Source organism: Podarcis liolepis (genome assembly GCF_965112155.1).
Source record: "Podarcis liolepis genome assembly, chromosome: 3".
Lineage (NCBI taxonomy): Eukaryota > Metazoa > Chordata > Lepidosauria > Squamata > Lacertidae > Podarcis > Podarcis liolepis.
Genome location: NC_139557.1, coordinates 75784390 through 75800372, shown reverse-complemented (window position 1 = coordinate 75800372; position 15983 = coordinate 75784390). Strand labels below are relative to the sequence as shown.

Below are 15983 nucleotides of genomic sequence, written 5' to 3'. Positions count from 1 at the left end.
GCTCTTGAGATTGAGCTGAAAGCCAATTATGTCCATTTATCCTTGCTGAAAATAAAGGTCTACAAAGTATTTATTGATTATTCACATTGCACTTGGGTGAAGCGCTTTCTGTTATTAAATAATGCATACATTATACATTTATACATCAGAGCTCTCAGGGAACTGTGACAGTTATGTTCCTGTGGGATGGCTCGAATGCTGCTATTCTATTCTTTTCTCTCATGTGGTAAGATTGGGCAGGGAAATTTTTATTTAGTTGCATTCAAAAATACATCTGCTTCATATATTCTGAGGTGATTCAGTCCCCTGAGGATTGTGGCATATGACCTTCCCAAATGTTTGAATCAATTTCTTAAATAAATTAAGTAAGAACTTCAGTAGTGAGTGAAGATTTCTGGCTCATGTAGCTCAGTACTCAACAACACCCATTGACTATTTTTTCTACCCAGTTGGTTGACCTCTTTACAGCAACCACTTGCACTGCTGAAGAAGCAGAGGCAGCTGCTTTTCAGTTTATATTATAAGACTGGAACTATTCCTCTTCAGAAACTGAAGGACTTATCTGGCCCTTTCAACATTTGCCTCTGTTATTTTTAGTATGATCTTGGGGATCACCAGGAAGCACTGGGGGTTCCCATGCCATAGTTAAGGAACCCCTGATCTTCTCTGACTTGGTCTTCCTGGTCAGAATCCACTGTACCCCAAAACTCTTAACTGCATAGTCTACATTATTCAGACTACAGTGTGCAAAAGTGGATGGGAGCCTACATAGCCAGGGTGCCTGTGGGGCAAGGTGTTTGTTCAATAAATTGGAACAGTCAAAATAATTTCCCTTGGTCGTTTAGACTGCCCACCTACTATTTAAATCTTCATAGGTAAACTGGAGCTATTTTGAACTGCACCATGTGGAGACATTGCACTAGATCTGCTTGCTAAATGGCTCCCCAGATTATTCAAAAGATGATTTAAGCATGACAAAAAGGCTGGCTTCCTAGACATATGGGCAGGAGGAGGAATCAGTTTGCAAAATAGTTGCAAGTAGCATATGCTCATGATGGGTGAACGCTCTCTACCTCCTCCCACAGCCTTATCCATGCAGGAACTCATAAAACCTGATGAAATGTGCAGTCCAATTCAGCCCATGGCACTTTGATTTATGATTTAGCCACTATTATGGGGCTCAGGAGGCTGTAAATTACAGAGAATTGCAGCATGCAAATATCCTGCTGCAGCCAGTTTTGAATATGTGGCTTTAACATGCTATTCGCTTGGAAGAGAAGAGTCAGTGAGGATGTTGGCTCCCTGACGTCACATTTACATCCTGCCAAGGATATTGCACTAGGATAATTAAGACTTATAGGAGCACAAGATAATCACTATTATCACAAAAATTAGTTAATTGTGTGCTTATTTTCTTTCCAGTATTTACAACAAAAAGGATGAAACAGCAATAAGGGAAACCTGATGCAAAGAGAAATAAAAACACTGTACCTACAAGTTAGTTACACTGTCTTTGTGCTCATAGTTTTATAATTAAGTTGAGTGATTAGTTGAAATGGTGCATCGATCAATAAAGCATTTCATCCCACACCTTTGAAAATACTGTTCTTATCAATTGTTACGCAAGGTGTAATTTAAGTTGTGGGTGACTCCTCCCAAATGCTTCTTTTGTTATTGTGTGTACCATGTTGCAGCTGGCCAAGACACCAACACCGCCGCCTTTTTGGTGCCAGATTAAGACTTGTCTGTTCATCCAAGCCTTTTAAGATTTGATTTTAAGTTCCTGTGTTTTGCTTAGCAGTTTTGATGAGTTGTTTTGATGGTTGTTTTAGTTCTGTATTGTATATAGTACAGTAGTACCTCGGGTTAAGTACTTAATTCGTTCTGGAGGTCCATTCTTAACCTGAAACTATTCTTAACCTGAGGTACCACTTTAGCTAATGGGGCCTCCCGCTGCCGCTATGCCGCCGCCACGTGATTTCTGTTCTCATCCTGAAGCAAAGTTCTTAACCTGAGGTACTATTTCTGGGTTAGCGGAGTCTGTAACCTGAAGTGTATGTAACCCAAAGCGTATGTAACCCAAGGTACCACTGTATTTTATTGTGCTGGTTTTGATAATAGGGACCAGATTCAACTAAGCAGTTGCACTAGCAGGAGCCAAAGCAAGGAGTCCTGCCAGGGCAACTGGGGCTTTCTGTCCTCTTCTCCCACCTGCTTCCTTGTGCCCCCCAATTGGTTATGGGAAGGCCGAGATAACCCCCAGTACATTGCACAGGGGAAGGGAAAGAGGAGATGGTTTAGTTGGGCAAGCAGAAATACTTGCACTGATTGAATGGTTGCAATAACACAATGTTGAATTCCACCTTGGGGTTTTGTGCTGGTTGTTTCAAGTTTATTGGCATCTCCAGGTCGGTGTAGCATACATTAATGAACTAGATGGGCAGACAGTAGAAGGCAGCTTTCTTTGTTCCAGTCACTTGTGCAGTTTGGTAGAGAACAAATGCATTTGTTCATGTTCCTTTTTAGACCTGGGGAAACTAGGACTTCCCCCCCTCCTCTCATGAAATAAAGAGTGCTCTCCCTAGAAAAATGGATGAGGATGGGGATACATTGTAAGGCAGAAAATACCAAACAATACCAAACACATCTGGGTGTGTGCAGTTTTCCCACATACATATGTATATACAGTGGTACCTCAGGTTACAGACACTTCAGGTTACAGATGCTTCAGGTTACAGACTCCTCTAACCCCGAAGTAGTACCTCAGGTTAAGAACTTTGCTTCAGGATGAGAGCAGAAATCACATGGCGGCGGTGCAGTGGCAGTGGGAGGCCCCATTAGCTAAAGTGGTGCCTCAGGTTAAGAACAGTTCCAGGTTAAGAATGGACCTCCAGAACGAATTAAGTACTTAACCCGAGGTACCACTATACAACAAGAAGGCAGCATCTAATTAAAAGTTAAGAAGCTTGTCCAGCAAAAATGAAGTTGGTCTAATAAAAGTCAAATAAAGTCAAATAAAAGTGCAAATACTCAATGCTTTTTGAGCTCTTGAGAGTAGTAGTTTGAGAGAAGTAAGCAGTGTTAGAACCTTAGATATATAAGCTAGACACCAAATGTCTCCTTAAACCAGGGTTACCGTCACCAACACGGAATACCTAGTTGCCAATTTTGGGGCCAGATGGCTCAAAAGTTATATCAATACAACTTTTCAGTTCCTGGAATTCATTCTGATTGTACAGATAAAATATAACAGATAGAATTCTACAGGATGTGTTGCTAATGTGTAAAAACAGTCAAGATCCCAGGATCCCCAGGCATGCACCTCCAGATGGTGGAGACATCAGGCGCCTTCCTGGCACCCAGGCATCTTCACTTTGTCACAGGTGACTGATAGCCAGGAGCAAAATGTGCCTGGCAACTGGTGAACTTCTAATGCTGCATCATTGGCTGCATACCCACAACTTAACCCAGTAAATCGTATTCATCCATGGAATAGTGTTAATGGAGGAGTAGATTTCCCCAGAATTCAGTCCAGGAGTATCAGGTCAAGGGGAAGTGCATGTGCACAGAACTGGGGGGAGGAATTGCCTGGGTCATAGAACTAAGTAGTCACTGGTTATTGGCAGGATTTGCTCTGGACAGACAATGGGATGTCACGTCTTCATGCCTTGCTTGTGAGTTTAATAATCCTAGAAGCTTCTGTTGGAAGCAGAATGTTGGACTAGTTGGAGGCTGGGCTGATCCAAAGCAGCTCTTATGGGGGGAATTGCATTTGGATGGGGCTACCCATTTCCATCTGTGAACCAGCCCTCCATGGGCTTAGGAATTAATCTCTCTGTTTTAGAATGTGGGCCTCCAAAGTCCTGAAACTTCCCATTCTCAGCAATTTGTAAGCTTCAGTCGGCAACCAGATCAGGTGAGGGAAGATCGATATTAATCTGCTGCTGCTATTACATACAGAATAAACAATGAACTTTTATCTGAGAAGGCATAGTAGGATTAATGCTTATTTGTAAAATCAATAAGGAACCTGTCCTTGTATGCTATGCTATTGACAGATTCTGGGACAAGCGGTTAAGAAAAATCTTGGGAAAATAGCCAGAGTCAGGAATTCTTAATGGCTTTAGTCAATGGCGTTTACAACATGGGGCAATTTAGCTTCTTTCCATTATTGTGAAGGAACTTGTGGGCTGCATGATAGTTTACAAGGGTTTGGATAGCCTTTATTGTGGAGGCATCTACCCTTTGGAACTCCCTGTGCGTCAGGGGGGTGTCATCTCCATTGCATTTTTGTAGCCTTCCAAAGCTTTTCCTCTTGCAACATGCTTTTTAAAATCTTTATTCTAGTTTGTATCTCTCCTGGATTTGAATTGATTTGATGTTTGCATGTGTTGTTGCTGTTGTTAACTGTTTTTCTGCCCTGGAGATGGATGCAAGCAAGTGGCCCCGGTCAACAAGTGGAAAGTTTGGCGAGGTCTAGAGATGGAATCGCTTTGGCGAGTTGTAAAGGGAGGCTTAGCTTTGGCAAGGCATACAGGGAGTGGGAGTGATGTCTTTAGAGATGGGTAAGGAGGGGAGTAAGAGATGGGATGCGGGTGGCGCTGCGGGTTAAACCACAGAGCCTAGGACTTGCCGATCAGAAGGTCGGCGGTTCGAATCCCCATGATGGGGTGAGCTTCCGTTGCTCGGTCCCTGCTCCTGCCAACCTAGCAGTTTGAAAGCACATCAAAGTGCAAGTAGATAAATAGGTACCACTCTGGCGGGAAGGAAAACGGCGTTTCCGTGTGCTGCTCTGGTTCGCCAGAAGCGGCTTAGTCATGCTGGCCACATGACCCGGAAGCTGTACGCCGGCTCCCTCGGCCAATAAAGCGAGATGAGCACCGCAACCCCAGAGTCGGCCACGACTGGACCTAATGGTCAGGGGTCCCTTTACCTTTACCTTTAAGGAGGGGAGTGGTGACTATGGTGAGTAAAGGGGTGGGTTTGGAGAGGAGGGAAGGAACTAGGGCAGGGCAGCAGTGAGGTTTGGGTCATGCAGGTGCACCATCAGGCATGCTGGATCAATATCAGCTGTTTTGCCAGGGGGACTTTTGCAGTCCCAACCTCGCCATCACCCTGCCCTGCCCCAGCCACATCTAGATAAGCAGCAGTGACACCGGTGTCAGAAGGGTGGCTCAGCAGCTCCACCCCACTCCACTACTGAGTCTAGATTAATGCTTTTCTGATGAGAAAACAAGTCAGTACAGGTTAATAATCCCATATGTTATCCTGAAAGTTAATAATCCCATATGTATCCTGAAAGGAAAAACAACATTGCAAAATTTTGTTAAGAGTGACTCTGAACACACATTTTTGTGCAGTTGGAAGTAAGTCCTAGTGTAAAGCAGAGCTGCTTCCCAGGTACTTGTGCACAGGATCACAGCCTAAGCATGTAAAGAGAGCCCTTTAGAGTGACTAGAGGACCAAAAGAGTTCATAATGAAAGGAGTTGAAAAGAGTGAAAAGAGTTCATAAAGGCAATCTGTCTTGATTAGACACATAACTTGCTCACTACTTTAAGGGGTTCATTTTCTCTCTCCTATAAATAAAAACCCAATGATAGCAAGCACTAAAATGTTGAGATGTATAGTAACAATTTTAGGCATAACTTGTAAAGAATAGAGTTTATCTATTTTATACTTGGCGTCACTTGCCTTTTCCCCCCTTACAGGCACAACTGTCTCAGGCTTTAAATGGCATTTCAGATAAAGCAAAGGAAGCAAAGGAATTTCTGGTTCAGCTGAAAAATATACTACAGCAGATACAGGTAATAATTACAGAATTCTAGCTGTTTTGGATTTTATATCGAACTGTAGTAACTAAACAGGCAGATATTAAGCATGTTTTGTAGTTTTTGTTTTATTTTAATAGGACTATATGGCTAACTTGAAACAGACGCTATATGTCGCAATCCAGCACAACACCTAACTCTGTGCTAGGTTGTGTCCCAAATGCATTGATAGAACAAATTATAGTGATCACCATTTAAACAGATTATAATGATAATCAATTCTTGCTTCCAGTGAACATCAGTACTGACAATCCTACAGCACCTACAGTATTGGCATTTAGGTACCTGCTTAATACTCATGTGTTTACCCAGGCAGTTCCTGAATGGTGATCCAACTATATCTATGTATCTATTAATCTGATCTACTGATTATTGATGCATTTTATGCTTGGTTATGAATGTAATTTTATTGTGGATTTTATGCTGTTCATTGCCATATATATCTTTTAAATTAATGTTGGAGGTATAGGCATTTTTTGCAAAAAGAATAAAGAAAGAAAACTGCATTATTTTAGGGTGCACACTTATTTAGAAGTAAACACTTTTGAAACCAATGGGCATTTGCTTTCAGGTAACTGTGTGTAGAATCTGGGTGTTGGTTTGGTTTATAAAAGTTTCTTTGGTTCCAATTCTGCCCCACTTTTCTTTTTTGAATCTGCTTATTTGGTCAACTTTGTAAAATGTTAATCCAATAACATCAGCCAAATGAAAAATTTAAAATCCTGTTCACACAGACACACATACCCAATTGTTATGTTTACCATTTAACCTAATGAAGAGCTCTGGAGAAGAAACTATTATTTTGATTTTACAAAGCTGGAATGCTGTGCATACTTACTCAGGCATAAGTCCCTAAGACTTCAGTCAGGCTCAGTAGAATTGAAGCTACGTGTTTCTTTCACCATGACTTTACAGCAACACACATGCCCATGTACTGAAACAATACATTTATTGTCAGCTGTTTTGTTCCAAAATTGAATTATTTTCCGCTTGTACACTGTGCAGCTACAAATGAATTTCAGATTGCAATGACACCTTTGAAAACAAATTTGGGGACGGTGCGGACAGTCCACCCCAAACTCTCTATGAAAGCAAGCCCCATTGAAATGAATGGGAGTTGTGCATATCCTCCCCATGATGCTGAACCTTTTTATAGTAACATTTCCCAGAACTGCAAAAAATTAAATATGCTAAAGATTTAGACTTTTTCAATGTTCCAGCTTAACCATCTTGATAGCATCCTCACAGAACTTTTACAACAAGCTGTTATTAACGTCACGACTTGTAATGAATCACACAAACAGCATGCTGCCAAATCCTCATTATATATATATATATATAAAACATCCCCTGGAAGATTGAACACTGGCAATGCATTGAGTAAAACAGGCTTTCGGTTGTAGAAGGAAATGTGGGGTTTTTTTGTCTTCAAGGAAAATGGCTTGGACTATGAAGCCTGTCTGGTGGCTCAGTGTGATGCCTTGGTTGACGCTTTGACTCGCCAGAAGGCAAAACTGCTCACAAAAGTTACCAAAGAGCGTGAACACAAGTTAAAGGTGAGTGAAAATTTCATTTGACAACAACCATAAATGTGTAGGCTTATTTGAGATACCATCTGCTGGGTACTGCCCCAAGATCAAGCCCCATTAGAATGAGGGCCATTTGTTATCATGGCAAATGAACTCTAAAACCACATTTATGTCAAGTCAAGGACATGCAGGACATTGAAGGAGAAGGTTGGTGGCAGTGGTGGAAACCAGTGTGTTCACCCCTTACTGTGTCTGCTGATTCTTCCCTGAAAATGCTCCCTGGCCATTCCCCACTGCTACTGCAACCAGGCTTAAAGAAAAGATATATTGAGTTGGCCTATCCGTATCCAATGGTGGCTGGTCAATGCCCCTTTAAACCTTACAACTAGGGCATGCTTGAGATAGCCACACCCTCTTTGTTTCCAGTCTATGGTAATCAGAGGTATATTGTCTCTGAGCATAGAACTTCCATTTTTTATATGTATTTTATTTTTAATTTCTTTAATGGATTGTCTTAAGTATGAATTATCCAAATTATTTAGCACCATTAAAATTATGATGAAATTCTTATAAAGAAATAGGGCTAAGTAATGACAACTAAGTGGCACTGATGCAGATGAGGTGGTGTCCATATGGCTGCAAGAGCCTTTGCTTTCCTGCTGTTGCTTCCGAAATAAGTTATTTAATTCAGTGAAAGCCCAGAGGATTATCTACTATACATGGAATTTCCCCCTCCCCAGGTTGTTTGGGACCAGATAAACCACTGTACTCTGAAACTGCGCCAGTCTACAGGGCTTATGGAATATTGTCTTGAAGTAATCAAAGAAAATGACCCTTCTGGGTTTTTACAGGTAAGTTGCCTCTTAATGTTGTGATTAATGAGAAAATAATAATGAAGTATTGTACTTCTGAAGCCCCACGTGTGCTCGCTCATTAAGCATTCATCCTGATTTGTTTGGAAGCAGGTTAGAAGATGCTGAAAATTTAGTGAGCACTTACCCTAATTTGTTTGGAGAGAGGTTAGACAATGTTGCATCAAGTGTTAGTCCAAACTTTCCAATGCATCTTCCCCAACCACTTTCCTTATCACAAAAATTCTATAATTTGCAGAAGCAGGTTTGTTGCACAAGACCTCCCAATCAACTGGAATTGTGCAATTGGAATTTTCCAATATGTGACTGATTCCACTCAAAGATAGTGAGAATCTGAAAGTGCCCTCTGATGCATGCACAGGTCTTGTGCAGTCAAACATGGGATACTCCATCCATTTCAATGGCAGAAGTCAGGGATAAGTGGACTCCTCTGAGACTGGTCCATTTGCATCAGTTTAATCTCTCCCATGTTTTTCTTATACAGTGGTGCCCCGCAAGACGAACGTCTCGCAAGACGGAAAACCCGCTAGACGAAAGGGTTTTCCGTTTTGGAGGCGCTTCGCAAAACGAATTTCCCTATGGGCTTCCTTCGCAAGACAAAAGCCCATAGGGAAATCTCCGGGACAGCGGGGAAGCGCAGCGCTTCTTCCCCACTGTCCTCGGACCTCCTCCGAAGGCTGGCGGTGGGGCGGAAAGCCCTTCTCCCCGCGCCAGCCTTTGGAAGGCTCCTCCAAAGGCTGGCAGTGGGGCGGAAAGCCCTTCTCCCCGCGCCAGCCTTCGGAAGGCTCCTCCGAAGGCTGGCGGTGGGGAGAAAAGCCCTTCTCCCCGCGCCAGCCTTCGGAAGGCTGCTCCGAAGGCTGGCGGTGGGGCGGAAAGCCCTTCTCCCCACGCCAGCCTTCGGATGGCTGTCCTGAAGACTTGCGGTGGGAGGAGGGTTTTCCTTCCCACCGCCAACATTCAGAATGCTGTTCTGAATGTTGGCGATGGGGAGGAAAAACCCTCCTCCCACCCCAAGCCCTGGGAACAGAGGAGAAGCGCTGCGCCCCTTCCCCTCTGTTCCCGTACCTGTCCTGAAGGCTTGCGGTGGGGAGAAAAGCCCTTCTCCGCACCGCCAGCCTGGCAAGCGGTTTCCATAGGAACGCATTAATTGATTTTCAATGCATTCCTATGGGAAACCGTGCTTCGCAAGACGAAAAACTCGCAAGAAGAAAAAACTTGCGGAACGAATTAATTTCGTCTTGCGAGGCACCACTGTGGATTGTTCCATCCAGAGTACACAGGCAAAAAGAATTGCCTTGCGCTGTTCAAGTCTTGGTGGCTACAACAAAAGCTGAGGACACAATTCTGGGCCAGCCCTAGAGTGTCCTATATAGAGCACCTGTACCCACAATTTGCTTGAGTCACGATCAATTTTAAATGATTATTCTATAGCTTGGGACTTAAATGTTTCCCTTTCAGATTTCAGATGCTTTAATCAAACGTGTTCAAGTGTCTCAGGAGCAGTGGGTCAAAGGAGCTCTGGAACCCAAAGTATCTGCTGAATTTGATCTCACTCTGGATAGCGAGCCATTGTTGCAGTCAATTCATCAGCTGGACTTCATTCAGATGAAATGTAGGGGTGAGCTTTTGTAGATTGCTTTTCTTTCTTTCTTTCTTTCTTTCTTTCTTTCTTTCTTTCTTTCTTTCTTTCTTTCTTTCTCTCTCTCTCTCTCTCTCTCTCTCTCTCTCTCTCTCTCTCTCTCTCTTTCTCTCTTTTACACCAGGATTTCAAAAAGCAGCGGGTGACAGTGAGGCACCTCCGATGGGCCTCAAAGATGGGAATTTCTTATCCAGATGTAACCAAGCATTTGTGTGATGAGAAAACCCTTTCCTCTTCCTGTGACCCTAACAAGCTCAGACAGTAGTAATAGATAATGTTAGACATCTGAGAATATGAAAAGCTTCAGACTGGGAGATCTGTTGTTTTCTTAAGTGAAGACGTTTACCGACATAACTGTAACTTTATTAAAAAAAATTAGCCTTGCCCCATTTTGGAGCATTGCAGATCAACAGTAGAAGTCATTTCAATTACCCATACAATCATGCTTGCCCTCATTCATAGGCTGCATTATTCTTAAAATGTGTGAAAGAACCATATTCATCTAGAGTTGACATTAATTTGTTCCCCAAAATTCTTCTGCGTGGATTTGGGTGCTAAATATTCTCCAGTATGCTCTGTTTGTACATTTTGATATTTGATGCCTGCGTTTTACATCTAATAATACTGTATCTGATTTCAATATTTGCCATTTTGCTTTAGTATTCGAGTTCAGAATTTCACAGCTCACATGGAATCGTAAAGCATTTCTGCGCATTCGCTGCATGATATGCAGTGATCATTACCATTTGACAGTTTGGTCAGTTATCATGTGCCGGTATAAGTATTTGTATTGATAGCTGATGTGAAATTGTATTCAGTATGCAACAGTATTGTCTGATGTGAAATAGTATTGTGGTTTTTTACCTTAATTGCCAGCTGTCATCCAACAGGATTTGATGTCTGAAAACTGTTAAGGTTTAATATTTGACAAGAGGGGAAATGCTGCAATTCAGTGATTCAGCATCAGGTCCCAAATTCAGTCCCTGGAACCTCCAGATAGAACTGGGCATGTCCCCAGTCTGAAACCCAGTCAGATGAGACAAAAGTGAGCTAGATGGACCAAAAGTCTGACTTAAGCAGCTTCCTATGTTTCTAAATTCTGACAGTAGTTGATAGCCTATGGATTACTGCATTTGCTATTTGAGCCTAGCAATTTATATACACACACACAGAGAATATGTGAACAATAATGCATTCAAATGTTGAATTCAAAATTCAGATGTAGAAATCGTTAATTTCAAATTTCCTTTCTGCTGTAGCATAAAATTTTGAGAAAGAGGAGAGCGTCATGTGGACATGGCAAATGATGAATGCTCTGAGGATAGTCTATATGAAAGGGAGAAGCCTTGTGAACTCACAGCCTCGTTTATTATGAGCATAGGGCATATTAAGCAGTTTCCAGAGGCACAGGTGAAACTTATCCTTTGTCAAAGACACATAGACACATTGTAGCTGTATAAGCAATGTTGTAACCCGCACTGGGACCTTAGGGTAATGTGATAACAATTTTCTTTATAATCAAGTGGTGTACCAATTTTATGAAATAAACAAATAATAACAGCTCTTTGAGCTGGTGTATCATTTGATAGGTAAATTCTATTGCGTTAACTTGTCCCTGATTTATCCCATTTGAGCCAGCATATGCTAAAACAATGAAGGTGTGAATTCAGAACCCTAAGGACTGTGGCCCTTGGAGGCTATGTCCCAGGAGGACATTCGATCAGCTGGTGCAGCCTGCACCTTTCTGTAATTTATCCCCCTCAGTTATATGATACTCCATTTGTATTTTGTCCAAAGAGAGTGAATGCCTCAGCAAAACCTACCAGCTTCTCTTCAGTGTCCCTTTTGGCATTCTGAACAGGCATTGCACAGAAAGATTGTTCTTGCAATTCTGCTGCTTGGAAGAGCATGCTAGAGCCCCTACTTAGGATGAAAGCTACTCATGAGTGGCTGCTCCAGCCTGATGATTCTTTTGAGCTGCTTTTTATGGGAATGTACATATTGCAAGTGCCCAAAGATCAGCACAGGAACAAAGAGGGACAAACAAAAATGAAATCAAATGAAAGACAACAATGGGTCAATTTCCTTTGATGCACCACAGAAGACTGCTAGGAGATTTCTGCTGGAAGGAATTGCATGGTTCATAGGTAAATGATGTTACCAACGCTGTTCATCTTTACAAGAATCATTGGTACATTTTTATCCTTGTTCATCCAAAGCTCATTTGATTTCAGTTGGCTTAATTCTGAACTCTAAAGGCTCAATCTAAAGCAATTAGGTCAGTTAATTTGACAGCTAAATCCTTGAGGAACAACAGAAAAATGCTTGAATTTAGGAAAGTAGTTAAAGACAAAAATATGCTCCCCAAAAGGGTATTATTTCCTAAACTAAATGGGTTATATTAATGAAGCCACTGAAAGAACATCAGCAAATTGCAACATCAAAAATTTAAAAACCCAGAAAAGAATATGCAGATGAGGAGAATTTAAGGTGAAGTCTCTCTTAGATTGTATAATTGCAAAAGAACCTGGTCTCAATTTGGATGTATTTTATTATTATTTGATAGCTTCTATTTGCCAGTGAACTAAGGGACGCGGGTGGCGCTGTGGGTTAAACCACAGAGCCTAGGGCTTGCCGATCAGAAGGTCGGTGGTTCGAATCCCCGCAACGGGGTGAGCTCCCGTTGTTCGGTCCCTGCTCCTGCCAACCTAGCAGTTTGAAAGCACGCCAAAGTGCAAGTAGATAAATAGGTACCACTCCGGCGGGAAGGTAAACGGCATTTCCGTGCCCACATGACCCGGAAGCTGTACGCCGGCTCCCTCGGCCAGTAAAGCGAGATGAGCACCGCAACCCCAGAGTCAGCCACGACTGGACCTAATGGTCAGGGGTCCCTTTACCTTTACCTTATTTGCCAGGGCAAGAATTTGGACTATAATATTTCCATTATAACAGGTGTCTTCTTGTATGTTTAGGCATAAAGAGGGATGCTGTGCTTCCTTTCTTCAGTGACAAACCATCTATATCCAATTTGCCCCATATTATGTTGGGATGTGTGTCCATCTCTCTCCCAGTGCTGCTGCCTTCTCGGTCTGAAGCTGGCTACCTCTAAGGGCCAAAGCAGCAGAGATGTTAAATTTGCCACTTCCAGCTCTTGGATTCATAAGCTATTGCCTGCATGGGCTGTTTTCCTTTTTTTAAAAACCCATATGTGCAGTTCCTAAGTTTAGTGGATGCTTTCTGAAAAGGACACACCAAGTATCCAAAAGGCTCCATAGGGAGTGGGGTAAAGATGTCTTAGATGCCTGCCTCTTCTCATCAGTCTCTCTTGGCGAGAGTGGTAATCATGGGTGCAGTGAGTTGGGTTTCTATGGCAAGGCAGTTGCAATTTTGTATGTGCAATTTGTACAAAAAGCTTGGGTGGAATGTGAGTTGTCTGGGAAGTTAGAATGAAGAAACCAGGGGACAGGAATGGGTGCAGATGTTCTGTGATGGTTTTCGAGTAGTTAGGCTGTCCAGGGATGTCTGTGTTGTACTAAGACAACTTTAAGCTTAAATGAATAATATATATTTAAATGGTGGATTATTATAAATGGCAGAATGAAGTCATGAAATGCTTTTAACAAGCTTCTGTCCTTATTCAACCTTACTGAGAGATGAATGTCTGCCCTTAGCTATGCTATGTTTTCTACTAAGGAGAAGGAAAATGAGGATCAGACTGTATTAAAATGTGTGTGCATTTCTTGCCATTGGTGAAATAACTCTTCCTCTCCAAAAGTATAATTTCATCAATAATACAGAAAAGAAGAGCTTCTTTAGCATTGCTCTAGGAACAGATTAATTAGTAATGTTATGTTAGAGAAATCTTGAATTATTACCTATTAGTAACATAATTCTTAAAACAGCTACTGTGGATATTCACAACCTATTGATACTGTAGATATTCACAGTAGCTATTTTACTAGCTGTAAGGCACCAAAGATTTCAAAACTGGGACTCTTACTGGCTAGGCTTCCAAACCTTGGGTGATAGTAAAAAAAATTACTCAGAGTAAACCAACTGACATTAATGGCTGTAACGTGGTCATGTTCATCAGGTGGCACAATGGCTCAGTGTGTCTGGCTGTTAACCAGAAAGTTGGTGGTTCAAGCCCACCCAGGGATGGCTGTGGGTAGGATTCCTGCATTGCAGGAGTTGGACTAGAGGACCCTTGGAATCCCTTCCACCTCTATAATTCATTGACTTCTATGTTCATTAATTTCAATGGGTCTAACTCTTGAGTAAACTTTAGTTGAACACCACCCAGAACTTCATGCACCTCTCGAGGCAGCATCTCTGCTAAAGAGCTTGCAGGCTGAATTTTTTTACCCAAATGTCTAGACAGCATTATGTGCCCCACCAGCTGACTTATACCTTGTCACATGGCCAGGGGAGCCAGCATAGTTCTGCCTGTCCTTATTAAGTCTTATGTTCTGGGCCTGCTCTTCAAACAGAACATATATACTGTTGTTGTCATCCATCTTCCTCGTGAGACGATGGAGTACAGCTCCGTGGATGAAGTCAAACCACTGTGTAACAGCACTGAAGTGAGCTTCCCTTGGATGCAAGCCTGGGCAGTGTATATGGAGGTCCTGGGCTGCCCAGACAACAATAACAATAACAATAACAATAACAATAACAATAACAATAACAATAACAATAACAATAACAATAACAATAACAATAATTTACCGGTATTTATTTATACCCCGCCCATCTGGCTGGGTTTCCCCAGCCACTCTGAGCGGCTTCCTGCAAAATATCAAAATACAATAATTCATCAAATATTAAAAGCTTCCCTAAACAGAGCTGCCTTCAGGTGTCTTCTAAAAGTCAGATAGTTGTTTATTTCTTTGACATCTGATGGGAGGGTGTTCCACAGGGCGGCGCCACCACCGAGAAGGCCCTCTGCCTGGTTCCCTGTAATTTCGCTTCTCGCAGTGAGGGAACTGCCAGAAGGCCCTCGGCGCTGGACCTCAGTGCTGAATGATGGGGGTGGAGACACTCCTTCAGGTATACTGGACTGAGGCCATTTAGGGCTTTAAAGGTCAGCACCAACACTTTGAATTGTGTCCGGAAATGTACTGGGAGCCAATGTAGACACACACACCCCCTCGGCCTTGCTGGTGTGGTCCAAAGGTGTATACATATTACTGTTTATTCCAGCTCTAGGAACTATCACTGCTGGTGTTTGAAGTACATTCCATATCTATCCTTTTCAGACCATTTGAATTTCAGCACTTCCTTCAGCTTCTATAATTGGGACTCTTAATGTTTGTACCCATACTTAGCTTTCTAGTAATAGTTTTGTATTGGTGTCCAAACAGCCATCTGTCACACAGATTCCCTCTGCTGTATTACAAAATCCTCAAATGCATCACTTCTAACATGTCTCCATCCTGGCTGAGTTTTGATGGCACTCCACCTAGTGCGGATTTCTGTGCTGGGCACACCCTATTCCCAACATTGCTCTCCACTCATTGGCTCTACTGTTATGTCACCAGATGCTTTCCTGCCCATGTGTTGCCTCATGCATTGTGCTCTGCTGGCTCTGCTTCAAAGGTTAAACTACAAAATTTCAGCCACAGAATTCTTGCAGGAATAGAAATCCTGTCTGGTGGAATCTAGACACATATCAAAACCACTCTGAAAATGTTTTTTTTTTAAAGGGTTTTTTAAAAAATACATTGAATTTTCCATAAGGCTCACCACGCCATCTAGTGTCACATTGTATATTGCACTTAAAACACACTTAAAACGTTTTATTTGCAGCTGTATAGCTGAGTCCACTGTAGATGGCAAGCTTAACTGGAATGTCACCTACAGGTATTTACATTAAATCCCTAAACTCTTTTGTAGTGAGAATTTTGTCAATAGACATATGATACACATTTGACGCAGCACCTTTTACCTTGGGGCAGAAAGAATGCTCCACTATATCACCATGTGGGAAGTTAGAGGGCATATGTGGCCTGTGGGTTACACAAATCTGATTTATACCAATCGAAATGCCAGCCTAGTTAATATCAACCAAGGTGACATTTTCCCTTCAGCCAATCAGTAAAAGCAAGGGTTTCA

General features: G+C 42.2%; 1 protein-coding gene across 4 annotated transcripts in view; it reads left to right on the top strand.

Annotated features, from left to right (window-relative positions):
* Positions 1-15983, top strand: part of TRIM67 (tripartite motif containing 67) — a 43232-nt gene that overhangs the window by 4244 nt on the left and 23005 nt on the right. For 2 of the 4 annotated variants that reach the window (XM_083496439.1, XM_083496441.1), the window contains exons 2-5: positions 5710-5805; positions 7263-7385; positions 8099-8209; positions 9689-9842. In XM_083496439.1, coding sequence (XP_083352565.1) covers positions 5710-5805; positions 7263-7385; positions 8099-8209; positions 9689-9842 — 484 coding nt within the window. Of the gene's footprint in view, positions 1-5709; positions 5806-7262; positions 7386-8098; positions 8210-9688; positions 9849-15983 lie in introns of all 4 variants that reach the window. The other 2 variants (XM_083496440.1, XM_083496438.1) reach the window with 1 other exon arrangement.